This window comes from Etheostoma spectabile, chromosome 7 (assembly GCF_008692095.1).
Source record: "Etheostoma spectabile isolate EspeVRDwgs_2016 chromosome 7, UIUC_Espe_1.0, whole genome shotgun sequence".
NCBI lineage: Eukaryota > Metazoa > Chordata > Actinopteri > Perciformes > Percidae > Etheostoma > Etheostoma spectabile.
In genome coordinates this window covers 19323994-19349463 of record NC_045739.1, presented here as the reverse complement: position 1 = coordinate 19349463, position 25470 = coordinate 19323994, and the positions used below count along the sequence as shown (strand labels likewise).

Genomic DNA, 25470 nt, shown 5'->3' with positions numbered 1-25470 from the left:
TATGTTTTGTTTGTGTTGGAATTTTAACCTCTGGGGGATTTATGAGGACCATGGGAACCTGCTCCTCAGATCTCTGAAAGCTAAATCCAGACAGCTAGCTGAGTTTTCTGTTGCACATCTACAACAACTTTTGAACGTACACACGTTCCACCAAAACAAGTTCCTTCCCGAGGGTTTTTTGCCGCCCAAGACAATTGTGATTGGTTTAGAGAAATGCCACTACACCAGAGCACGTTTTTCTCCCATCCTGGAATGCTGTGTGGACTAGTCAGACCCTCCTCCGCAGTGCCGTGGAGGAAGGTCTGGCAATGCGAGACTACCTTTTAAGCACCTTGATGCCAGCAGAAATGGTTGACCACTAGGCTTTATGGTCAAATCAATAGTCTGGACTCTGGCGCCGATCAGTCCTTCTTGACCCTGCTGTGGAGAATTAACCATACAATGAGGAGTTTGAGAAGTTCTTTTTTAAGAAACTGCACTTGTTTGGAGAAGCTGTAAGACTTGAGCTGATGTCACATGCCCTGTTTTGCTGGCTAATTGTGACTTCAGCTGGGATAACAACTACTGAGACAAAGTCAGTGTAATATTACGAATGTATCATAATGAAATAAATTGATAAAGTTGCCTATTTACATCTTTGCCTCAGATTGTTATCCCGAATGCAGAGTCTTTTAATCTTGTCCTGGGTCAACCACATATTAAAATCCCAGGGACATAGAAGTTAGGCAAATATGTGAATATCATAATTCATCACTTTTTATTTTTCTGTTCTTCAGAAGTCTCCATGTACAACTAAACCACTGTCACTCTCCTGTATATGAAAACAAGTTGTAAATGGTGTCAATAACAAATTTTCTTTTGTAAAAGAGAGGTTTTAATAAGAGGTTTATGGTAACACTATATTTTCTTTTCCGTTAAATTGCTGATGTACATGAAAGATGTGTAATATAGAAATTGTCACCTTAATAAATTAAATTTTAAAAATGTGTTTGTGCCTTGATGAATGAAAGCATTTGATTATTTTACCATGTGTTTATTATTTCTAAATTTGGGTGATTCCAGCAGCAAGAAGAAAAATCTGCAAGAGCCCCTTTGTGTACTTGATAAAATTGGGCAGCCAAAACCACTTAGCACCTTATGATGTCTACATTACTATTCTACATTTGAAGATAGTTCTTTTTTTTTTATTTGTTATTTTTTGGGTATGTTAGGCCTTTATTTTGACAGGACAGCTAAAGATATGAAAGGAGAGGTGAGAACAACCTGCAGGAGTAAACTTCTGTGTATGGGCACCCATTGTACCAACTGAGCTATCCAGGCGCCCAATATCCCTTTTCTTTGTGCTCCCACTGGGTCGTCAAAGAAACCATAAATCCGCAACTGAAGTAAAAGTACACATGAAAATTTGAGGGAAACAGAGTACACCAATAAATAAAACAACCAATGGTAAACAAAGAAAAGAGTATAAGAGGGGAGCATTTTACGGAAAATGCAAGAACATTTCTATGGACACAATTCTACTTCGAGGCATTGATAAACATAAAATAATTCTGTTTTTGCTACATAATCAGAAATGTAAAGAAAAATATTGGCATTGCTTTTGACATTGACATTTTTAATGAACCGCTGTGGCTTAACTTGCACAAAATGTGTAAACAAGAACATAGAAATGGTCCCTTGGTTATTTTGGCAAAATATACTCTATACTAATCGGTAACATACTGTTCTTACTTTACAGTAAAAAGAGTGAGTATGATTTTAAATAATGTTTTAATTTAAAACAAATAAGCTTCCCGGAATTGGAAAAACAAAAATAAAGGATAGTTTGTTTGGTCCATGTCCAGGAAACCTTCCTACAAAGATAATGCTTAAAACTACAAACATGGCTGCTGCAAACAGTTCTGGTCGTTGCTCTGAATCTGCTCCAGTGCTACACCGCCATGTTCTGTCCCGTCCTCTTCTCTGTCCGTCTGCCCTTCAATGGTGCTGATAGTCCTCGCAGCCTGACAACCCTCGTCAGTCCTCCCATCTCCCTCCTCCTCCTCCTCCTCCTCCTCTGCCATCCCTTCCTCCTCCTCCTCTTCCTCCTCCTCCTCCTCTCCCTCCTCCCCGTGTGTTTCCATCTGCTCTTGGCTGCCCTTTGAGCTGTCATCGTTCTCTTCGTCATCTTCCTCGGCCCCTGGCCTTTTGTCCTTACTCAGGAATCTTCTTCTCCCGTCCTCCCCTCCATCCTTCTCCTCTGCCACCACCGGGTCCCCCTCTGCCTCTCCAGTCCCCCCTTCACTTCCTGTCCTGTTCCCTGCCGCGGGACATTTGTGATCTCTGTAATAGCTCTGTCTGGTGAATCCCTTGTTGCAGGCGGAGCATCTGAAGCGGTAGTTGTCTGTGTGAGACTGCTGATGCTCCAGCATGTGGGCCCTGCGGCTGAACGCCTTCTGGCAAAAGAGACACTTGTAGGGTTTGATGCCTGGAGGAAAGAGGAGATTCTAAGACTCAATGTAATAATGCCATTTGTTGTTTTAGATACTAATAAAGGGTTTAACGACTTTCAGTTCATGTCTTTTGTTAAATGTACTATATGACATTTCAGTGATAGAGACAATTCTGAAACTACTAGAACTGTTGGGTCCTTGTAAATTCTGGAGTGTGGTCTAGACCTACTCTATCTGTAAAGTGTCTTGAGATAACTCTTGTTATGAATTGATACTATAAATAAAATTGAATTGAATTGAAATTGAATTCTGAACAATAAGAAACTGGCTTATGGGGGGGGGGAGAAATCGGAAATCATATGTATCTTGATTTTTTTTTGGTCACGATTTTTAAAATCAATGCTTTTCCCTAAATTTTTTTATTATTATTATTGAATCACCTAGATATGTTTTTATTTCAAAGTACCGTTGACGGCGACTACATCAAATCCGCCGCAAATGCAGAAAATACGAAATGATGTACTTCTTTACAAATGAAATAAATATCTGACTGACGTGATGTGTATTCTTTTTAGAAAACAATTTGTTTTTAGAAATGTATTATTCAACTTTACTTTTTGTTAGAGAAGGAAAAGAAAATCCTAATACCCAATACTATGGAATCACAATAAATTAAACTTGCAATACAAATTGAGTCAGCACCCATGTATGGTGAAAGAATCAAATCGGGACAAAAGTTCTTATTGCTATCATTCACTCACCAGAATGTGACAGAATGTGGGCCTTGAGTTTGTCTGGTCTGTTGAATTCTTTGGTGCAGCCTACATGGGTCCTGATGACAAAAACAGAAAACATAACAGATAGCATTACATTAAATAACTTCAGCGGTCTGAAAAGGAAAGAATCAAAAGACCAAAAAGGGACAGGAAAGCACAAGGAAAAGAATGATAGAAGTAAGAAAAGCTGAAAAGGCTTGAATGGTAAAGTAAAATGGAAGAATCAAGTAGGGAAGGAGGGAGGAATGATTTAAATACGATAATATGGCTTTTCCATTCGAGAGCCTCACCTAAAGGGACACTTGTATTTCTTGAAGGGTTCGTGGATGAGCATGTGTCGCTTCACTTTGTCCTTCCTGTTGAACGTCGCCTCACAGACGGAACATTTGTATGGCTTTTCACCTGGAAATATGGATTCAGCATCAAACTCACACCTTTGATCGTCATTACTGTGCAGTTCTCACTTTGACTATGTGATATACAAGTAGGGGTGAACGTAACGTTTCCCTGGCAAAATTCTTCCAATTGCATAGCCTACCAAGGCATTTCAATGCTAACATTTTAGCCAGAGATACAGCAACATCGACTTGTTGGATCAGTAGTTTACCCAGACATTGTTAAGGGTTTATGTTAACAACAGGTTCTTCCATCTGTTGCTTTCTGGTGTGATAGGAATAAAGACTAATAAATATCAGCAGATCAGGCCTCGACTTGGTTACGCAACATAATGCACAATTGTCTAGTGCACCGGTTCTCAACAGCCCCCCAGTACCTAGTACCTAGTACCTAGCCCTGTCCACCGTGCTTCAGGCTCTGTGGACTTTGTGACTTTTTCTCTCCCCCTCTGTTTCAGAGCCTCTTGATTTACAAGTGAAGCTCTGAATACAACAGATGAAATGTATCAAACTTGCACAGTAATTTAAAAAAATAAACCATTCCCCAGTCCAGAATATGTTATTTCATTTTTTTCTCCCCAACCATCTGGCGACCCCCAGAAAGTTTCTCGCAACCCCCTTGGGGGTCCCGACCCCCTGGTTGAGAACCACTGGTCTAGTGGTCTGGCTTAAAGTTGTCTATACACTATACCATTTTTTTTTATAAATGTAAATAATTAATGTCAGACGGACAAGAAGACTGCTTTGTGGAAGTCTTTCAGACCTGAGTGAATGCGTGTGTGCAGTTTGAGGTAGTGCTCCGTCTTGAAGGCTTTCTTGCAGATCTGACACTTGAACCTCCCTCCAACGCCATGAGTGGGGAGGTGGCGTCTGAAGTACCTTTCACATGGGAAAACCTGATGGCCAGCAAGAGAACAGATCAGAGACTCAGGCACCGAGGTCTTAAAAATGTGACATGAAAAACAAAAGCCCTGAACATCTCAAACCTGAACTAGTGAACTGTGCATTTTAAGGCAAAGATATACATGGTAGACTTATGAAAATGTACACGCACACCAATTTCATACTATTATTCTGAATATGACATATTCCGAATTCGATACAGGTCATGTTAACAGCATATTCCGGTTGGATATTTATAATAGGGCCTTATTTCCGAATATCGCATTTTCCGAGACAAGGGATATTCTGGTATTATTAGGGTTTTAGAGGAATTCTATGGACATGTATACAGCGCATATGCGTCTCAATTGGGGGTTTTACGGCAGTTTTACGGCGTCTTGCTCATTTTACGGCTTTTGGTTCAGCCCTGTGCGTTGCTATGGTTGCTGTACACAAACCAACCAGCCCACAGTGTGCGAGGCTGCAGACCCGATAAGAAGGAGAAACGCAGCTACTTTTTAACATTATCAAAGACTTGGATGTTAACAGGTTTTTGGATATGAGCTAACGCATATGAACCGACCTTTTCAAGAAGCGGGTTGAAGGAATGAAATGGAATATTCACTTTCATTAGCCATGTAAACAGCTTAGTCGGAATATTGTCTTTTTTGGAACAAGTCAGTGTCAGCGGGGGTCCGGGGCTTTGTTGGTGAGACTGAGTGAGTGCAGAGGGACTAGTGTATGACTACTGGAACTTCTAGAGTCCAAATATCATTACAAAAATAGCTAACCATGCTGGCTCTTAAACCCTTGTGTTGTCTTCCCGTCAAAATTGAAAATCAACACTTTTGTTGATGTTTTTAATCCATCTTTTTAACTTTTTCTTACATTTTTGTCCCTTTTTTCAATGTTTGTCACTTTTTTTGACGTTTTTAATGCTATGTAACACTAACTTATTAACTTTAATTATTAGTTATTTTTAGAGTTTATAGTCAATAAACCTAATTTATAGGAAAATATACCTAATGTTTGAGTTAGAAAAGAAGAAATTAGGAATTATTTAGACTAAAATTAAAGAAATGTATGTTGATGGATAATCACAGACTGGAATATGTCAAATTTTACTCAATACTATTTCAAAACCACTTCAATTTGTTTTTCAAATGCTATAAAATTGAATATGACGCCCCAAAATTAATGAAAGTAGAGATTTGTACTTGCCAAAGAGCGTTGTGTGGAATCAATCATGTTATTTTGGGCAATTAAAAAGAACATTGATAAAGGAAAACGGGTCAATTTGACCCGAGGACAACATGAGGGTTAAATGAGGACAGCTTAACAGATTCCAAAGGCGTATGAACGGTTGGGTCCTTGTAAGTTCTGGAGTGTGGTCTAGACCTACTCTATCTGTAAAGTGTCTCGAGATAACTCTTGTTATGAATTGATACTAAAAATAAAATTGAAATTGAAATTGAATTGTATAGTTTGAATGTGTACACAGCAGTGTGAATGCTACCTTTTGACAGTGTGGGCAGGGAAAGTTGTGTGTGGCAGTCAGCAGATGTTGTTCCAATGCCTCCTGGGTAGAATATCGGCTTTGACACTTCACACATCTAAGGTGAAACACAAGAACCAAAAAGTCATGTTTTTGTTGAAATAACGTACCACCCAACTACAGTAACATACCAGTTGTCTCCTCTTCTTCAACAGCTTCATCTATGAGAGAGACTTTCTCTCACATGTCCCAACTAAAAGACGCTGAGGCCATTTCAGCTGACTTTGGGATGCCAGTGTTCTTCTGGCTTTACTTATGATGTAATCAATGCACATGTAAGAGTGAGCTGACCTGTAGATGGTGGTTTCCTTGTGGGTGCTCTGCTGTGGGCAGAAGCAGTGGGAGTACTGGTGGACTCCCAGTTCAAACAGTGATGGGAACACCTTGTTGCAGAGGTGGCAGCGGTAGGTCAGCTGCTCCTGGTGCGTCCTGATATGCTCCAGGAACTGATCCAACTTCTGGAAGGTCTGGGAGCAGGACTTCAACACACACTTGTAAACCTGGGAAGTAAACATGGTTAATTCATCTTGTCATGTAAGGAAAAAAAAAAATCAAGTATACATTATTACTGCCCACCATTTTCTAATGCATACCCTTACATGTATTTTTTCATGAGTGCTTCCCACCTTCTAGGTAGCGCAGCTTTCTCAGTGTTTCCTTCTATGTTGATTTTGTAGCGGCGGCCAGCCACGGCAAAATTTCTGCCGCCACGGTATAATTAATCACATGAGACAAAAATTAAGCAAACTTGGACTCTCTACTCACCTGCTCCCCTTTGTGCTGGGTCATGTGAGACTTGAGCTGGAAGTAGGTCTTAAACTTGCTGGCGCAGAACTGGCACTGGTAGGAGCTGTCTATTACAACTATCTGTGTGCTCGGAGCTTGGCACTGTAGGTCCTGGCTGGACTGTAGCTGAGGAAGCCCGTTCTGCTCGGCTTCCCCTTGGCTGCCCTCCGGATCAGCCTCAGCCGCACTCTTCTCCAACTCTCCTGGAGCTTCTGGAATCAAGCAGTGTGTTCACAAACAACTGTAAAGCAAACATGTACTTCAGTGTGTGGTGTCAAACTGTGGCATTCATCGCATTATGATTTTGAGGGTAATCAACCAATATCATTCAGTTCAAGACAATGCATAAGACAAAAAAAGAATTAGATCTGATGATGATCCCGGTATGGGAAAAAAACATTCTCTGGTTTAATGCCATTTCTTTAAACCAATCACAACTGTCTTGTGCGGTGCAAAGCGTCGGACACAATGGGGCCGCAGCAAAATATCCTCAGGAAGGAACTTGTTTTGGTGGAACGTGTGTAAATTCAAAGATTGTTTTAGTCGTGCAACAGAAAACTCAGATTAGACAGATAGTCTGTCTAGCTGTCTGGATTTACCCTGCAGAGATCTGAGGAGCCGTTAACCGTAGTCCTCATAAATCCACCATAGTGTAAGATTACACCACAAAGACCCTAACCCTATCATCAGTGGGGATTCATATTTGCTTATAATATGTCAGATTCATGTTAAGACTTAAGACTACACAAATTAAGACTAATTTGGAGGCCCCCCTGCATTGACTCTGAGAACCCCTTGGGGGCCCGGATGCCCTGATGAAGATCCCTGGACTAAGGTGTATCTAATGAACAGGCAACCAAGTATATGTGTTCATTAATACAATTTACATACAATGCATGATTATTGGAATGTATCAGTAGGATGTTAACAGATATTACCTGTTTGAAGTCCCTCTTCTGTTTGTGTTTGACAGTTCTGCTGCTGTGACCCCTCCTCCTCTGGTTCACCCTGCTGCTGCTGCTCCCCGCCTCCCTCCACCTCATTGGGTGACACTGGTACCACCTCTACTGTGATTGGTAATCTGGACACTGTACTGGCCACACCCATAGGCCACACCTTTAAGATAAAGAAAGTTATTATTTGGACTGTGTGGTTGGCACTGTGCTGCATTAACATCTTATGGGAATAATCAAAGGATGTGCTTTACGGCATTTTAACCGGCATTGGTTAATTTACTACTTCACGCGTACATACAGTTTAAAGAAGGTTTGGAGCGTGGTGTTTACAACAGCAAAATACAAGTGCAAGAGTTAAACATTGCACATTTGTACACCCACCCAGGTGTTTTGGGTTATTCTGGCTGATTAGACCTCTGCTCAGGTTGAAGGTGGGCTGGAACTTTAATGGCAATTTATTATGTTTCATCTACCAATAAGAACGATGGTAGATGATGTTATTTGTTCTGCCCTAACAGGTGCAATAAAGCTAACAGGAGGCTCAGGAAAATGTCAATCAATCAGTCTATACACACCCACACAGGGGCAGGGCTTAGCGAATGGTCAATTAGAATTAGAATTAGTTTGTAAGAATTTGTATGGTTAATTTTATCCAGACTTTTATGCATATGACATCAACCCCACAGTGATGAATAGTGAGGATGTTTTCTTCTGTGGGGAGTAAACACTTTTGAAAAGAAGTATGAATTCATCACAAACTATTCCGAACCTTGTGTGTCTGCATGTGTTTCTTCACGTTGGACTTTTGGGCAAAAGCTCGGCCACAGACGATGCACTGAAATGGTTTCTCTCCTGTGTGGCTGTAGAAAGAAGAAGGTTAGAGGCCATTACTAGAAAGGAAATTGAGTCAGTTTCGTTAAAGTCTATTTTTAGATGGGGACAGTCTACCATGCTGGCCAGTAACTCACCTTCGAATGTGCTGCTGAAGATCAAAGTTTTTCGAGAAGATTTTGTCACAGAAATTACACTTCAGCTTTGGAACTTTCCCCTTCAGCTGCTCTGCTAAGGAGTAGAAATTAAGTGCATGCATATTTACCCTCCAGTCATCATCGTACATTTCATATCCATGGTCATTATGTGCCATTTGATTAGTTATCAACTGCAGCCTATACGTCTTAGAACTGATTGGCTTTGAGTAACAGTAGTAGTATGTAGGAATAAGTCTTTCTTCCAGTGGTGGAAGCTGTTACAGTGGCAGTAGTAGTATTAGAACTTTAAATTGAGATGTTAAGTGTCTCTAACCTAAATGTTGATTCAGACAATTTTCCTTCATGTTGTTTTTTTCCAATTCGGTATGAAGTTAGTCAAATGTAAAGAGTTTGTGAAACAGCACAGAATATTACCTATGACTGGTGCAAAAAGAAGTGAAAACATGCAATGTCCCTTGGTGTTTTTCCCTCAAAATACCTGCGGCTCCCTCTGAGCTCTTTTTGCTACTCCTTGATCGTTTGGGGATGATAACCTTTTCAAAGTCGCCCAGCTCTGTCAGGTTGGTGGTGATGCTGCAGGTCTTTGTTTTGGTGCACTGTTTCCCGGGGCTGTAGACAGGAGGGGTGTTGAATGACTGGCTCTCCACACACTGACTGGGCACCTGAGGGAGACACACGGGCTCAGTGCTTTGTCTTAGACTGCTTTTCAGTTTCGGTCTTCTGTGCATACAAGTACACACCTTATCTGATCCAAAAATTTAGTATTTTTTTCATTTCATTTGAAGTTTTCTTTAACCCTTGTGTGGTTTTCGGGTCAAATTGGACCCGTTTTTCAAAATATCTACATCAGAAATAAGGGTTTCAAAAAACAAAAGATAGGATCTCTACTTGGATTGACTTTTGTAGAGAAAAAAATTGCATTTGGAAAAGAAAATCTTTCCAAACCTGATTGAACGTTGACACATACCCTTCTGTACTTATCCTTCATTTAATATGAGTCTAAATAATTAGTTCTAATTTCCAATACATGAGGTTTATTGACCAGGAATTCCAAAAATGTAGTAAATGTAAAACTGGTAATAAGTTGGTGTTAGTAGGCTAGTGTTTATACATGGTAGTGAAAAGAAGCGTTAAAAGTCCAAAAAAAGAGCCAAAACATTGAAAAAAACGAGACAAAAGTGTGGATAAAAGAGACAAAAACATCAGAAAAGGGGTTGAATTTCAGGAAGACAGGTACATGGTCGAATGGAAGACAACACAAGGGTTAAAGACATGGTGCATATTTTCTGTCTCTCCCCATGAGGAAACACTGGCGTTGCATCCACATGCCGCAAGCCTTTGTGATTACGCTGTTTCTTGTAGCCAAGGAGGACACGGAAGATTTAAAAAAAACATGATGGACTCTTCAGAAAAGTTAATTATTTTCCCTTGTGCTTCTGCAAGAGAGAATTAATGAATTAACTTTGTCAGAGCTTTTTATATCCACGACGTAAATTCTGCCGGATGTCACTCTTTTCGGCCAGATGTCCGTTACCTTCCGCTTTCTTCTCTTTCTTCTTACACGTTCAACCAAAACAAGTTCCTTCCCCTGGCAATTTTGCAGAGGTGCCGTGGCTCCGCCCAAGACGATTGTAATTGGTTTAAAAAAAAAATGCCAATCAACCAGAGCACGTTTTTGTCCCATCCCAGAATGTTGTGTGGACTAGCCAGACCCTCCTCCGCAGCGGAGACTAGTATTGCATCAACTCATTTGGCATTGGCCTGAATGTAACGGACGTCCATTAATATCAAATAGTGGCACACTATAGCTTTAATATTTTTACTTCAGCCAGTATGGACGGAAATTGTATCAATGTTTTTCTACATGCATTACCAGAATATCTAGATTTAAATGGTGCATAGTATATGTAATACTGAGATGGTAACCAAACAGGCAGCTTTACTCACTTGTACAGGATGGAAAGGCTGCAGACCCAACATGTGGATCTCTGCACCCCCACCCCCAGCCATATGGGGCAGTGTGCTGTACACCTGGACTACTGAGTTGCTGTGGCTCACTGGGACCTGTGAGGAGAGCGGCTGCTGGGTGGGCTGTCCAGCTGGCAGAGGGTGAACCGGTGTCTGGTCAGAGGGCAGCGAATGGGAGGGATGGTGATGCTGATGCTGATGATGTTGATGTTGATGCTGCTGTTGTTGCTGCTGTTGGTGCTGTTGTTGGTGTTGTTGTTGTTGTTGTTGTTGTTGCTGTTGGTGCTGTTGTTGTTGCTGTTGTTGTTGCTGTTGCTGTTGCTGTTGCTGCTGCTGTTGTTGCTGTTGCTGCTGTTGTTGCTGCTGCTGCTGGTGATGGTGATGATGATGGTGGTGGTGGTGATGGTGCTGCAGGTAAGATAGACCAGCTGTGTGCATGCTCAGGTTACTCTGCAACACAGCAAAGGTATCATATTTATTTGTTAATAGTGCAGCAAAAATGGTTTAATATACTGCAGTTATACTGTATATATTGTATGTTCAGATTTACTCAAAATTAGGGCTCACAACATATCTTGTTTTTATCGTCGTCGCGATATCAACTGGCACAATGATCACATCGTGAAAGGTTATAACGTATAGCAAAAGACACTTTTTTATGTGTTAGATAAAAGAAAATATCAGTAAAAAACTGCACTTTAAAATGTAAACATCACTCTTTTTTAGGGGAGCCTTTTATATTCAAATTTAAGGTTCAATTTGTTCAATAAAAGAACGTTGGAAATGACAAATTCATTTGTTTTAAATACAACAAGCAATTGTATTTTAGCAGAATGCTGAAAGCAGCAGAAAGGCAGAACTGTGCTCTTTATTTCACGCAAGTCATTTTGTTTTAAAGCAATATTCAACAACGTTATTGCATATTTCTTCTCATATCATGCTGCCCTACTCAAAATAGAAACTTTTTAATAGATGTTCTCCGAATCATTTCACACTTTTGGTGATTTTGGTGACTTTAAATAGAAAGCATGATACACAGTGACTGTCAAGAATGTGTTGCTTCGTACACAAGGCACACAAAAGTGACAGGAGGCCAGACATCTAGTGTGTGATGTCGTGCTCTGCTACCTGTATAGGCGTCTGCATCGTGGCCATAGGCTGGTCGATGGAGGTGAAGGCTGAGATAGCCGACATGAGGACATCGTCACTGACCAGGACGTTGCCTTGGACCAGAGTGTGTGTCAAAGGGGAGGGAGGGACCGTGATGTAGGTGGATACCTGATGTAGAAGTGGGGAGTATTACACAAAACATTATATGAGTAATAGAAACAAACACAAGTGTGAAAGCATGCACAATTGTGTAAAAATGTATCACTTTTAACTACTTTGCTTAATATCGTCATCACAATGGAAAATAATAAATATTTGTCATAGTATCAGAGGACAAAAAGAATGTTACTGCACATTTTATCTTAACGTAGATCTAGAAATTCTAGTATTTTCTTTTTTGCTCTTCGTAGTCCTGCTCTCGCTGTTCCTCTTTTACAAAAATTCAAATACATTCTATTCTACAAACATCTTTATTCTGTTTGTTACATTTAAAGTTTCCCTTTTTGTACTACTGCTCCTCTGTCCTCACATACACATTCATGTACTTATAATTTGAACATCAATCACTTCCTTCTGTCTGCCATCTAGATTTGCAAGATTACAGGGTACATTTGTAGTGTTTTTGACAACTTTTATATACTGGTTGTTACAGATGAAAACAACAACATATGGAACAAACACTCTATCATTCACCCCATTAAACAACCTAAATAACTTCACCTGTCTGTTGGCAGGAGTCTGTGGTCCAGAGCTTATTGAGGGGACCGATGTGTAGCCATTGGTGGAGGCCAAGGACACTGTGGACAGGGAGGGGATGCTGGATGCACACTGCTCCCTCTTGTGTGTCATGAAGGCTGGCAAAGAATTGAACTGTTTCTTACATTTTCCACACAGGAACACATCCTCGTCGTCTGTAGGGAGGACAAACATAAGAGGTTTGAAGCACATACAGGGCTGTATAGTGCTGTACATTTTATTATTATTAACAAAACTAATAAAAAGAGCACTTTGGCCATACAGGATGTGGTGACGGCACATTTTACATTTCAAGCAGTAGCAAACAAGGTCAGTATCGTGAGCAGGACACAACACAACAAATCCATAGAGCACAGGCGCACAGTCACAGGCTACTGGCCACACTTGATGTTCGGCACTTGCTGTTGGCCTGGCCTCATGTCGCAAAATTATCAATCATGAAAATGATTCCGTTTTTCATAGCCATGGTTCAACACAACTTAACATATAGCCTGAGTGACACTGCACCAGACCCCCACTGCACCAAAACTTTCCAGCAGTGAGCCCACACAGCGACTGGCCAGTGTTACTCTCAGACTGGGCCTGACCAGACCTGATTGGTCCAGGCCCTGCAACAAGACTTTGAATCACCCACAAATCTTGCCACTCCCCTGGGACCAGTTTGCCTATTGAGATCCTACATGGACCTACATAGATACACAGCTCCCACGGTCACATGGAGACACAAACCCTTTCACAATTATAAAGGGATTGTCCTAATTTTGTGTAGTAAAACAACTATGCATTTTTTGATATGGCACAAGCACAAGTTGCAATGTTGTAACATCAGAGAGATGCAAGTAAATGCTATTAGTATAAAAAAACATTAATCCAAATGGGCCTTATTTCACAAAGCAAATGTCACATATTTAATGAGTGGGGCTATTGTTGAAGCCATATAGAAGTTATATTTTTGAATTAAGCTGATACTGTGTTATATAGTATTCCTATTTCTATGTATAAATAAGCCAATTACAACAGAGGGTCACTGGCTTCTTAATGGTGGCTTTAGGTGTTTATAATGGTGCTGTTCTGTTCTGTTCTGTTGTGGTACTCTTCTGATCATCGTCTTTTTATTATTTCTGTTTGTTTGGACATCACTCAGCTGGTATTTACTGTATTTGCTGTATATACCCATAGACTGGATAGCGGACGTCCCCGAGACATTCTGGTTGTTTGGGTCAGTAACTCCACCTTGGCCGTCCAGCAGAGACTGGACCGCCAACACTGTCTGGTTGTCCATGCCTTAAGAGGAAGAAGAGAAGGGTGGAAAAACATGTAATAAGTTGCATGCTGTAAAGCTTTATTGTATTCCGGGCAACCAATGGCTGTATGTTTCCCTAAGATATGACAGTTTGAATGTTAAAGGGTCGAAGTAATAAGCGAAAGGGAAGTGTGTCTGGCCCTGAAGATGGAAGGGAACCTGTGTTTTGTTAAAATACATTATAAAAGGAACCTTCACAGTGTGGTAAACCTTCAGATGAAAAAAATAAAAAATGGTGCATGCTTTAAGGCAAGGCATCAGCAGCTTTATATCGTGGTATATTCAGCTCTTCTTGCCCTATATTGATCTTATTTTGTTTTTTTTGGGTAGGGGGAATTTACACAAATCAGCTGATTGATAACTAAGGAAACTAATATACACAAGGGTCGCTGTAAATTGACTATTGACCAACACAATCACAATAGAGTACTAAAGCGACAAATCAGTCTGTTGTCATCTGAAGGGCCTGCTGCAAAAATGTCAAATGCAGTCTGAACAGGAAAAGGAAAGCACATAATGGTATTGCCTGACTGCAATATGATGAGAAAGACTTACAGTCGTAAGATGTCTATAAGGTCTGAACAATAATCAATATTTGTTTGTTTACAGTCATAGTCACTCTTCCCTCTATGGGATGTTTTGATTGTTAGAAGAAAAATAGACGAATTTGCATCGTTTTAGAGTTTTCTGCAGATCGAAATGCTCCTGGTATATTGCCGTTGTTTAAAATACACATTCACGTTTTATTTTAGTTGCAATTACGTGGTCATAAACACATAAGTCCTACCTTCAAGCACTTCAAATATTGCTTGCGCCATCTTGTAGCTCCTCTTTTGCGCAATAGGCGCTCGACTCGCCAGGGCTGCCTGTTGAGGTACGCTCCCCTCAACTCAGGAAATTACAAAGACATCCTTGAAACCTAGAATTTGGAGGCGAACATTTCTCTATTGATGTTCACAATAAGACTGACGTGGGATTAAACATTTGGTATAGACTGGAACTGCAGTTTGTTTGTTTGTCTGAAGCCATCAAAACATTACGGTTGACATTTTTCGTTGCTCTAAACAACATTTTCCCACTTGACTCAAAATTACACATAGGACGCGACGCACTTGAATTTCAAGCAATACCACACCTAAGAGTTTTAATGGGGAACAATATGATGATGAAGGGTAATTAATGGTACGTAAATTTCATAGAGTGTAAATTTATCACTTGACCTTTTAATAACAAAACAAACATGATGCTGGTACGTTTTATTTGTGGAACCTGAACGCACCGTCAGGTCGATGAATCTGCCCTCGATAAAATGACAGACTATTGTTTACACCAATCAGAGACCGTTCGGTCCCTCCCTCCGGAAAGTGCAGCTTTTTGACCAATGGTATCAGTCGGTTTGAAGCACGTGCCGGTTTCGCGGCAAAAAACATTTCGCGCGAAAACCGTCCTAGCCTTGTTTAGATGTAGATCAGCTGGGACAATAACAACAATAATAGCCGATTACTGGGTCGGACGGGGTCGCAGGGAGCTTTTATAAATGGACCGCGCCCGGTGTGAGCAACTGACGGACCAGCAACTACTGTTTTAAAGGATTCGCGTGATTTTACCGGTTTATTTTCTTATATTTTCAGTTTTGTCGGAGTGCTTCCTGCGTGCCCCAACACAACGAAGGGGTTGAAGAATTGCGGCTAATAACTCAGCTAGCATGCTAATCTGCCCTATATATATATATATTTTTTTACATGCAACTATATCGGTTTATACTCCGCTGAACTAACTGTCGCTGTATTACATGTACTCTCAAAAATGCTTTTAAGTTTTGGTCATGTATTTTGCATTATGGATATTTTATTTCGATAGCTCACTCCTGGAAATGCTGCTATAAAGTTGTAATAGCCATTTAACTGAGCCCAGTCTCAGGTGTAAATAGAAATAATATTGTTTTATACACTTAAACAGCTAGTTTCTCGGCTGCACCGGGTTGTTTGTTAACTTGTGTCTGTCTTTGTTGTCAGGACATATGCTAGCTCGTTAGCAGTGTTGGTAGTTGTGTTAAGGGCAGTGTGACCAGGCCTCGCGGCTGTACTGTACTACTAGGAGAGATGAAAACAAAAGATTAGCTTGCTCCCTTGCTAGCTCGCTAACCAACAGCGTTAATTGCTACCACGGCCAATTTGCGACTCTTCTTTGATAATATATCAGCGGCTGAGGCTCAAGGCGCAGAGTTGGTATGCGTTAACATTGTTTTCTCTGCCAAATTTGCCGTTTGGCAGAACAGCCTGTCTTGCAGTTTCTCCACCAGCCTAAAAAAATGTCTCAGCAGTTAGCTAACAATAGGTTATCATGTATGTTTAAGTAATGTCGTTCGTTATAATGCATTTGTAGTAGTTTGTTTATAAGCAGTAAGATGGACGATAGAGAAAGGGGAACTTTTTAAAGAGATGTTCAAGCTGCCTATGAACACCCACAAGCAAACTTTTAGAAGGTTTCGTTATTGTTCATTAAATTACAGAGTACATCATATCCAAGTGGGTGTTGATACTCAAACTGCAACATCTTAGTTTGCGACCCCTAAAGTCCAGGGAAGGGGTACTCAGTGACACTGCAATGTCAGAGACTCTGATAACAGGGCAGACATCGGAGGATCTGTTGGCTGACTTTGAGACTTTGCTGAACTCCGGGACTATTGACCTGGGTGGGGACCATCAGATAGTGATCATCACCAGTCCCAGCAATGAGGGACTCCACCCGGCCGAGGTCCCCACCAGCACAGGGGAAATCCTGCTGTTTGCCACGCCACAGGGCCCTGTTGATGTGGCGGTCCAGGACAAGAGACGACCTGCTCTGGGAAGACCTCCGGTGAGGAGAGGGGGGAGGTGTGGGGGAAAAAGGGGAGAGACAAGGGTCAAAGAAAGAAAAAGGGAGGGGGGGAACCGTAAGAGGTGGTTAGCAAAAAGAGTTAACCTTCAACATATTGTGATAAAACATGCTTCTGCCTGCGTAACAAAACTGTAAAAGCCCATCCACCTGTTGCTTTACTACATTTTGCTTTTCATTCAGTAGCCTTTACTTTCCTCTTATTACATAATTGGTACACAATTGTAACAACATGTAGTGTATAATTATGGTAGTTTTGACAATGTGTGTGGGTTTTTCTACAACCATTTCTTCAGGTAAAGAGAAAGTTGGACCTGGATAGTGACCATCAGTATGTCAGCACCACTCGACCGTCCATAGGCCAAGCACCACCCTCCACACCTGCCCCTCCCAGAGGTACACACACACACACACACACACACACACACACACACACACATACATACACGTACACACATACACACATACATACACGTACACACATACACACACACACACCCCATTCTACAGATTTTTCTTTCATTGTTACCCAAAATTCACAGCAGAAGCAACACGTCAGCTAAACACGACCTACATCCATCCAATCCATGCAAACTCTGACTTTTGCTATGGCCATCATTGTCCTAAAAACAGCTGTCCTTTTATAAGCACAGACAACAGCCTGCCAACCTGTCTTTGTCTTTACCGGATGGACCATTATCAGAAAAAATGAAAACTATTGTTCTGCTAAAATTACAAAAGATTTATATGGGAAGTCAATAGTTTGATTTATGTTGTGTTCCCACTCCTATTGTACTTGATCAATCGTTGGGCTTCAAACATAAGGAAAGGGCTTTAAATGGTTGCTTATGGGAGTCACGTTCACTACATGGACAACAAACAGAAAATTAAATGTAGTTGGAGTGTAAAAGATGGACAAGGTCACATGTTTTGTACATCTTAATTGACTAAACACTCTTGGTGTAGTCGTTGTACTTTTGCTGCGTAACAAACCGCAAATGTCACATCTTAAATGGGATAAATACAGGGTCAAATGTTTTGACAAGGAGTGCAAACATCAGAGGTTAACTGCCACATAAATAAAGAGACCGCCGTGTTCAGTTCACCAATAAAAGTGTAATTTCTGGAATATTTGAAAACGCCACAATTTTATTAGATTAGCACAGGACCGAAGTGAGACAGGCTGTATGTTAGTCCTCCGTTATAAGGCTTAAAAGACACCACAGGTGCTGAGACACACCTGGAGCAGGACAACACTTTCCCAGTAGAGAAGCTTGTTTCTCAGCTAACTTGAAGGTGTATCTTAGAAAAAGCAATTCTAGTCTGAAGTTATATGTCCATTATGCTTTGGCGGCAGACAAACATAAAATGTTTAATTAAGCCGTAAACTGGCATCAGAGCTCACGTTATTACTCCCATAAAAACATTTGAAAAAAAAAAAAAAGTCAAAATGACAGAGACACCCCAACACAGAACTAGGGTATTTGGTTTAAGTCATGAGTGAATGAGCATCATGCTTGAGTAATTTGAACGCCTTCAAAACAGGATGTTACAGGACATTACTGTTGTGACATGTTGGTTTGAGAGAGAAAGTGAATTGTTTTTGTTCGGTGGGTGGGATTGTTAAATTATATTGGATTAAGGTGGTTTGAAGTATTGAAGAATTTCATTGGGTAAAGAAGATAAATTAATAATCCTTCAGTTAGGAGAGATGTGATGCTCTTTTTCCCTGCTGCCTCAGTCTTTGCTGTAGGCCAACAAGGGTGTAGTTTTACAAGGAAATAAACTGTCCAGTGTGGTTAAGAGCCAAATATTTAAACCCATGTGTTCCCCTTTCTCTTTCTCTCCAGTTCCTCGAACCACGACGGAGAAGTCACGGTATGACACTTCCTTGAACCTGACCACCAAGCGCTTTCTGGACCTGTTGTCCCAGTCGGCTGACGGCGTGGTGGATCTGAACTGGGCTTCGCAGGTCCTGGATGTCCAGAAGAGACGCATCTACGACATAACCAACGTCCTGGAGGGAATCCAGCTCATCTCCAAGAAGTCCAAGAATAACATCCAATGGCTGTGTGTATAAAAAAACCTAGATATGTGTTACCAGACTGACTGATTCTATTGTGAGTAAACCAGTGAATGGTTGCAGCAGCAAAGCAGAAGAGTATAGATAAAGAATAAATAGGACAACATAAACAGTAGCAACCCTAAAACATAATAAGCACAATATAATACTGTAAATTTAAAAAATCTGAAAACCTGAATTACAGTCCATCTGTAGGATGTTCCTTATTACAGCAGTCCAATATCAAAAGTGGCTGGAATGTTGTGTTTGGAGTCCATGAACGTGAAATTTATTTAATGTTTTGTTGCTGGCCCCCCCTGCAGTGGTAACCGAGTAGATGCGGCATTGGTTTCCCGCCATAAGGAGTTGCAGAGAGAGGTGTGTGACCTCACAGAGGCGGAGGAGCAGCTGGACGAGCTCCTTTCCAAATGCAACCTACAGCTCAGACTGCTTACAGAGGACCCACAGAACAAGAAATATCCTTTTGACCCATTTTAGTAACTTGTTCAATTTTGCCCTCTTCCTAGTCCTGGACTCTGCCAGTCTTAGAATGAAACCACTTGCTGCTCTGTTGAGTTCCTTAATGGTTGTGTCCATCACGTTGGGCTATGTGCGCTGCCAGGACTTAAGAAATTCATTTGATTCCCCGGACCAGCTGGTCATGGTGATCCAAGCTCCACCAGAGACCCAGATGCAAGTTTCAGAACCCAGCCAGGTGCGACCCTTGAATTTTATCAGCGTTTTGAAACGTGTTTATTGCGACATTGTGAGGTTTTTACTTGACAGTAGATTTATTTATTTGAGTAGGACAATGCACATTAGCCAACATTTCTGTAAATACGTCAGTGTTAGCCAGTCTGCTAACTTTCAACTGTAAATTAGCATGCATGTCTTTATGGTGAAAGAAACCGGAGCACCCGGAGGAAACCCACGCAAACATGGGCAGAACATGCAAACTCCACACAGAAAGTACCAGAACAACCTGGATTCAAAGCCAGAAGCTTCTTGCTGTACGGCAGAAGTGCTAACCACTGAGCCACCGTGCTGCCATTGACAGTGTGTATTTGTCTGCATCTCCCAGGGTTACCAGGTGTCGTTGAAGAGCACACGGGGTCCAATTGACGTCTTCCTCTGTCCAGAGGACAGCTCCGGCGTCTGCAGCCCCGTGACAGGAAGTAGTCCCTCTAAACCCATTGCTGACCCCTCCTTGGTGCTGCCTCCCACAAAACCCACAGACCAATCACAAGCCAGAACATCCACAACAGTCCTGGAAGGGGGTTTATCATCGCCAGTGTCCACATCATCCACAGTGACAGCAACCTCCCAGCAGGACCCCTCATCACTGGTGTTAGGTGGGGACACAGGTGAGTGCTCACATTAGTCAGTAAACATGAAATTCAAGTCAACTTGAATTCATGTCTGTTACAATGAATTCATGATGTAAGAAAGTGTCAATAGAGACAACTCCTGCTGCATAATCCACTTCCATGTGCTCAGTATCTCCAAACATTCATAGCTTTACTGGAATGCAGCTAAATACACTTAGAAACATGAAAGAGTTGACAGTTGTCTGCAGTAATGGGAGCAATGCAGCCCTGAGTGAAATGTCATCATATTTAAAGCAAAAAGGAGGTAGTTGAATGTGCTCATTCCACCCCGGTTGGGTACAGGCCAAAAACAGCAACAAAAGGAAAATAAAAGACCTCCCCTGTTTTCCACAAGCTCCCATAGTGTTGGTTATTTACAGTTAGTAAATTCAACAGTCAACACAGATATGCCTTAGGCCGTAACCTGGGAGTGAGCTAGCACAATACAATACAGGGGTGGGTTAAGGTGGTACAGCGCACCCACTCAATTAATGGGTTAACCTGTTTAATACAGGCTTGTAGGCTACTGTAAACACCATACATGTTGGCTGCATTGTCGTAACATTGGCCTCTGCGGTTACTGATATCAATGCCCATGTCCCGTAGAACACCAAGCACAGGCTGGCAAAGCCACTTTCCTGTATGACTTTGGATAGGCAGAAACTTGATAAAACGCTCTGTACAGCCGTCAAGTGCACAAATTTAATGATGAGTGTGAGCTGGTCGCTGTGGGTAATGTCGGAGGAATCAAAAGTACTTTGCACTTTAAAACGATTATCTCTGCGAGGACCGTTCCCCCCGTCAGTTTTTTTTCCCAGGATATCGGTCCGTTGTTCTTTTAACCTTTGTATCTTGCATTTTTGTGCTCCTTTTCATATTTTGCTACTATGCTGTCTAGCAATAGCATTGACGTAAAGAAAATGATTGACCTAATTTGATCAGCAGCAGCTAAATGGACAAATGTGACCCAAGTCACATCTACAACAATCACCTAATTTTTTTTTTTTTTTTTTTTTTTTTTTTTAATGTTTCTTATGGGCCAATTAGGGTCTAATTTTTTGGGGCTTAAGTACATTTAAAAAAAGTAAAAATGCAAAGTGTACAGAATCGTGTGTATTAATCCAAGCCTGAATTCTGGGAACTGACACCTAGGTAAAGAAACACCTGAATGGCATGGCAGTCAGTGGATGATTTTAGTATACTTATGCTTTTCCTGTCTAGACGTGTCAAAAATGTGTTGCTAGGCGCCCGGGGTAACTCAGAGTTTGCAGAGCGCACGCCCATATATAGAGGTTTATTCTCAACGCAGCTGCCACAGGTTTGTCTCCTACCTGCAGCCCTTTGCTGCATCTCGTTCCCTCTCTCTCTGTACCCTTTCACATCTTCAGCTGTCCTTTCAAAATAAAGGCCTAAAATGCCCAAAAAGAATTCTTTATAACAAAATGTGTTGCTGTGGTACATACATGACAGGTACTGTCCCAAACACAAAATGGAGGAGGCACAATCTGTTTATTTGTGTGTTTTAATTTGCTGATCAGTTATTGCCCAAAATCGAGCAAACCCTAAATGGTACTGTGGTCCACTAATTTTACTTTCTAAAACAGAATCGCTCCTGGGAGGCGACCCATTCTCCAACCTCGGAGACATGCCCGATTTTGACCTCTCGCCCCTCTCTTCAGCGGACTTCCTGAGCGGAGAAGGCCTTCCTCTCCCATTGGACGGTTTTATCAATCTGTCACCCCCCCACAGTCATGACTACCACTTTGGACTGGAGGACCATGAAGGGATCAGTGAACTGTTTGATTGTGACTTCGGTGACCTGTCGCATGTTTTGGGGGACAGTTAGATGAAGACGACGAGGGGAGACAAGAAGCATGTGTGGGAGTGTAGATTTCTTCTGTTCTCGGGGGCTTCTAAAAGAAGAATCAACATTTTATGGGCAAAAAAACAATTTTTGTGTTTTACTTGTGCAGTGTGGGAAAATGTTTTGTGTAGTAATTGCCTGTGATGCTCAAAATGCCACCCAACTACAACATCTCAGTCCCCAAAATTGTACAGCACATGATTAGCACTTCTCTTTGGCCATTTCAGTTTTAGATCCAGGCTTTAGCTATAGTATAGCTATTTAAATTATTTATATGAATGTTGATATTTTGTATGAAGTGCATTTTTTTGTTATTGATAATGTTTTATCCAAGTGGATTGTGCAGGTGTTTGTGTGTAGAGTATTGACTCATGGGGCTGGTTTCCTTAACACTGATTAGCTTACATGCTACTAATTCATAATGCTGGTTTTTAGAGTCCTCCGTCTGCAGTTTTTTCTCCAAACTGCTGTGCTGCGTCAATAAAACCGGCATTATGAGGTGTGTAGATTCAGTGCTGAGCTGTCCAAAAGCGTCTCGGAGCTGCGGCGCAGTTTCACACTTCGAATAGTTTTTTTCCACAATGGCGGAGGTCATTATAAGCACAAAGTAAAGGCTTCTTCATTAATAATTTCTTTTATCTAAAACAGGGGGGTCCTAACAGAATGGTTTCTCTAATGTCTCTGTGTCTACAGTTACACTCAAGGTATCTTTGCCCCAACTTAATGACTAGATTTGTAGATTTGCACAGGTTTTACAGTCTGACAGTGGATCAACAAGGATTTGTAATAAATAGCCAATTAGCCATTTTTAATTGCCCTCAAAACCCACTGACCAACAGATGGGCTGTCTTTACATGGCTGTAAATATTGATGTGAAAAATGAAAACAAACAAGAACTTAGATGCTTTTGGGGAGCTTGACTCTCATCTCTCTTCAAATACATGGTAGCATAAAGGGTTACCATGAAATTTTGAATTTTCAAACTGTTCTTTGAAAGACACTTTCAAAAGTAGAGACTTCACGGTGTGACCAATAATGTGGGTTTGAAGGACAAATAAGCAATTCATATTTGAAAGGTCCAGATGGGGTTTGGTGGTGTGCAGGAAACCAGGGGATGCTAGTCTGCTACAGGTTTGCTAGTGATGAAAAACTAATACTGACTATGTTCTCTATTAGTTAGCTAGGCGCTTAGCCGTAGTCTCAGGTGTTCGGAGCAGAGTAAAGTCTTAAATCAATGTTTTTGATGCAAACATGTATGAGAGTGGAACTGGTTTGGATGCATTTTGTGGGTCTTGTGTAGGTGGGTTATAGGTATTTACAGGTTTAGAAAATTCTTGAAGAGAGTGCATGCTTTCTGTTTTTTGTGTTTAGCCAATAGTCCAAGTGAGAAAAGATGCACGTAGACTGTTGCTCCCAAAACCACCTGACTGTTCTTGTCATGCAGAGACGCTCCAAGCAGGTCCAAAGCCCTGACACACAGTTAAAGAAGTTCAATAGATCCTCACGGACCGTACTCCCTTAATTGCATGTTTTTAAAAAGCATTCAGTGTTTTTTTTTAAAGCTGCATCTTTTCTTTTAGCAGTCAAATCAGTGTAGAGCAGTGATGACTTTAGAAAGGGTTAAGTGTAAGTGATGGGATGCTTTGATCGGAATTCAAAACAGCGACATGCTGTTGTTGTTCTTTATATGCACTTCAGATCGGTTGAGAAAGTTAATGTTCATGCCTTAAATCAATGACCTCTATCAGGTAAAGGGAGGTACTTGGGATATCTTATCTAAGCCCCAAAAGGATCAATTCCTTCTTGTTTTTCTACGATTGACACATCAGGCTCTTCACGTACTACAAACGTACATGCCTTGGTCCTTTGGGAACTACTATTGATTTTCAGTTTAAATAAGCAGCAATAACAAAGACGTTTTTACATCATGCACTCAGAGGATGAGATGAAAAACTGTCCTGCTAAATATCCTGTATTGTCTCAATTAGCAATGTCTTTGTCAAACTTTTTTTCTTGTTCTTAAGTTATGTAAGCTAAAGTATTGGATGTTGGTGTGTGTGTGGGGGGGGGGAGGGGGTGCATGTGTGTTTAAAATACAAATTGTTTTGTTAAATTTTATATTTATTTAAGAAAAAGGGGTTCAATGGAAAAGAAATGGTACATTTGTCAATAATTTCATGGCAGTGACTTTATACCTAGTCCATTACCAAAGAGGTTGTAATAATAATAATAATAGTAATAATAATAAGAGGCAACACTCACATTTTTGGAGTGTCACCTCTTACTATTATAACCTCTTTGCTTTTACTTGGTAAATCCAGGCAAATACTTTGTTGATAAATGTGTCCGTAAGTGGTGAAAAGAAGTGTTTTGGTTGTAAATGAGCTTCTCGTCAGTAGCACATTTATATTTAGAGATTTTTTTAATTTTATTTCCCTTTTATAGAGAATTTATTTCCCCCGTCTTACCTTAAAATTCAGGAATACATTCATTTGTCATTTTGACTGATGCGACTAATGTGTGTAATTCTTCATACCTTCTTTTAGTCACGGCCTTCTCTGCCAGATCAGTTTAGATGACGGATATCTCCATGTTGCAGGCGACCTAGCTAATCTAAGGTTGTACGTGGATTGTAGTGTGGCCTTGTGGGTGCCTCAAACTGTCATGTGAGTGTGTGAAAACCTTATAACTACAGCCATCTTTTATTTCCTTTATCTTCAGGTCTGTGGAAACCATAACAATGCATAATTTCAACAGCTTCTGAACAATTTTCAACTGACAGCGGTGTTACAAGCCACTAAAATGTATATGGCTTATTTTATTTTTTTATATATTTTATTTTTTAGCCTTTCTCTGCGTTTAACTTCCAAACTGAGCGACATTGTTGTTGAATGTCGGCAGTTCATGTTGTCAACCTGTCATATGTCGCACCGTGTTTTTGTTCTCTGCAGGACAAATGCAGTGCCTTGTTAAGGTAGAATCTTAATTATTAATTCAATTTCAAATCAGGATTTTGTTTTATGTGCAGGCATGGTGAAAGAATTGCAATGTTTTGAGGTGTTTTGTGCGGTCTTTGTGGTGTTTTGTTTGAAAAGGTTTAAGTGAAGATAAGCACCAGGGTTGAAATCAAATCACCTTCAGTTCAATTTTTTTGTGTTTTTTAACTCATAAGAAAACTATATAAGACTGAGAATTGTAAGAATCAAAGCACGAATTAATTCAATTTTATACAAAGGCGACTTTTCATGTGTTGAAGTCACTGCGGCGTACAAAAAAAGTGCAATCTGCTACAGAACAGGGGTTTAACACACCTAAAGTGAATTGACTTCAACCCTGATTCAGTTGCTGTTCAAAGTGCTTTTAAGAGAAACTCTAGCTTATCTGGCAACTTA

The 25470-nt window shown here is 40.8% G+C and overlaps 2 protein-coding genes across 5 annotated transcripts in view; one reads left to right on the top strand and one right to left on the bottom strand.

Annotated features, from left to right (window-relative positions):
- Positions 1–1594: 1594 nt before the first annotated feature.
- znf341 (zinc finger protein 341) lies at positions 1595–14933 on the bottom strand. 3 transcript variants are annotated; one of them, XM_032520832.1, is made up of 16 exons: positions 14696–14933; positions 13761–13889; positions 12570–12760; positions 11868–12017; positions 10719–11189; positions 9250–9433; positions 8751–8841; positions 8552–8642; positions 7765–7942; positions 6806–7038; positions 6332–6540; positions 6002–6098; positions 4367–4499; positions 3499–3610; positions 3194–3264; positions 1595–2467 (listed from the first exon to the last, which is right to left on the bottom strand). In XM_032520832.1, the coding sequence occupies exons 1-16, from the start codon at positions 14724–14726 to the stop codon at positions 1875–1877; spliced, it is 2964 nt and encodes a 987-aa protein (XP_032376723.1). In that variant the 5' UTR covers positions 14727–14933; the 3' UTR covers positions 1595–1874. The 3 variants fall into 3 exon arrangements, with proteins under 3 accessions (XP_032376723.1, XP_032376722.1, XP_032376724.1); XM_032520831.1 differs by having other exon boundaries at positions 8751–8844; positions 14696–14932; XM_032520833.1 differs by having other exon boundaries at positions 8751–8844; positions 13779–13889; positions 14696–14932.
- A 398-nt stretch (positions 14934–15331) lies between these two features.
- e2f1 (E2F transcription factor 1) overlaps positions 15332–25470 on the top strand; it is a 408003-nt gene continuing 397864 nt past the window's right edge. The window contains exons 1-7 of one of the 2 annotated variants that reach the window (XR_004332716.1): positions 15332–16767; positions 17082–17181; positions 18636–18855; positions 19171–19323; positions 19448–19562; positions 19929–20211; positions 21819–22600. Coding sequence is in view for 1 of the 2 variants with exons in the window: in XM_032520855.1 (XP_032376746.1) it covers positions 16516–16767; positions 17082–17181; positions 18636–18855; positions 19171–19323; positions 19448–19562; positions 19929–20211; positions 21819–22060 (1365 nt within the window). In the remaining variant the exon portion in view is untranslated. Of the gene's footprint in view, positions 16768–17081; positions 17182–18635; positions 18856–19170; positions 19324–19447; positions 19563–19928; positions 20212–21818; positions 23130–25470 lie in introns of those variants that run through there. The other variant, XM_032520855.1, reaches the window with a different exon arrangement.

Bases quoted from the DNA above. Each gene is read 5' to 3' on its own strand.
- znf341 (XM_032520831.1), bottom strand. From the start codon at position 14,726: ATGGCGCAAGCAATATTTGAAGTGCTTGAAG. The intron at 12,761-13,760 runs GTAAATACCAGC...TCCTCCCTACAG, and splicing joins GGGTATATACAGCAAATACA to ACGACGAGGATGTGTTCCTG. The intron at 8,643-8,750 runs GTGAGTTACTGG...TTCTTTCTACAG, and splicing joins CTTCAGCAGCACATTCGAAG to CCACACAGGAGAGAAACCAT.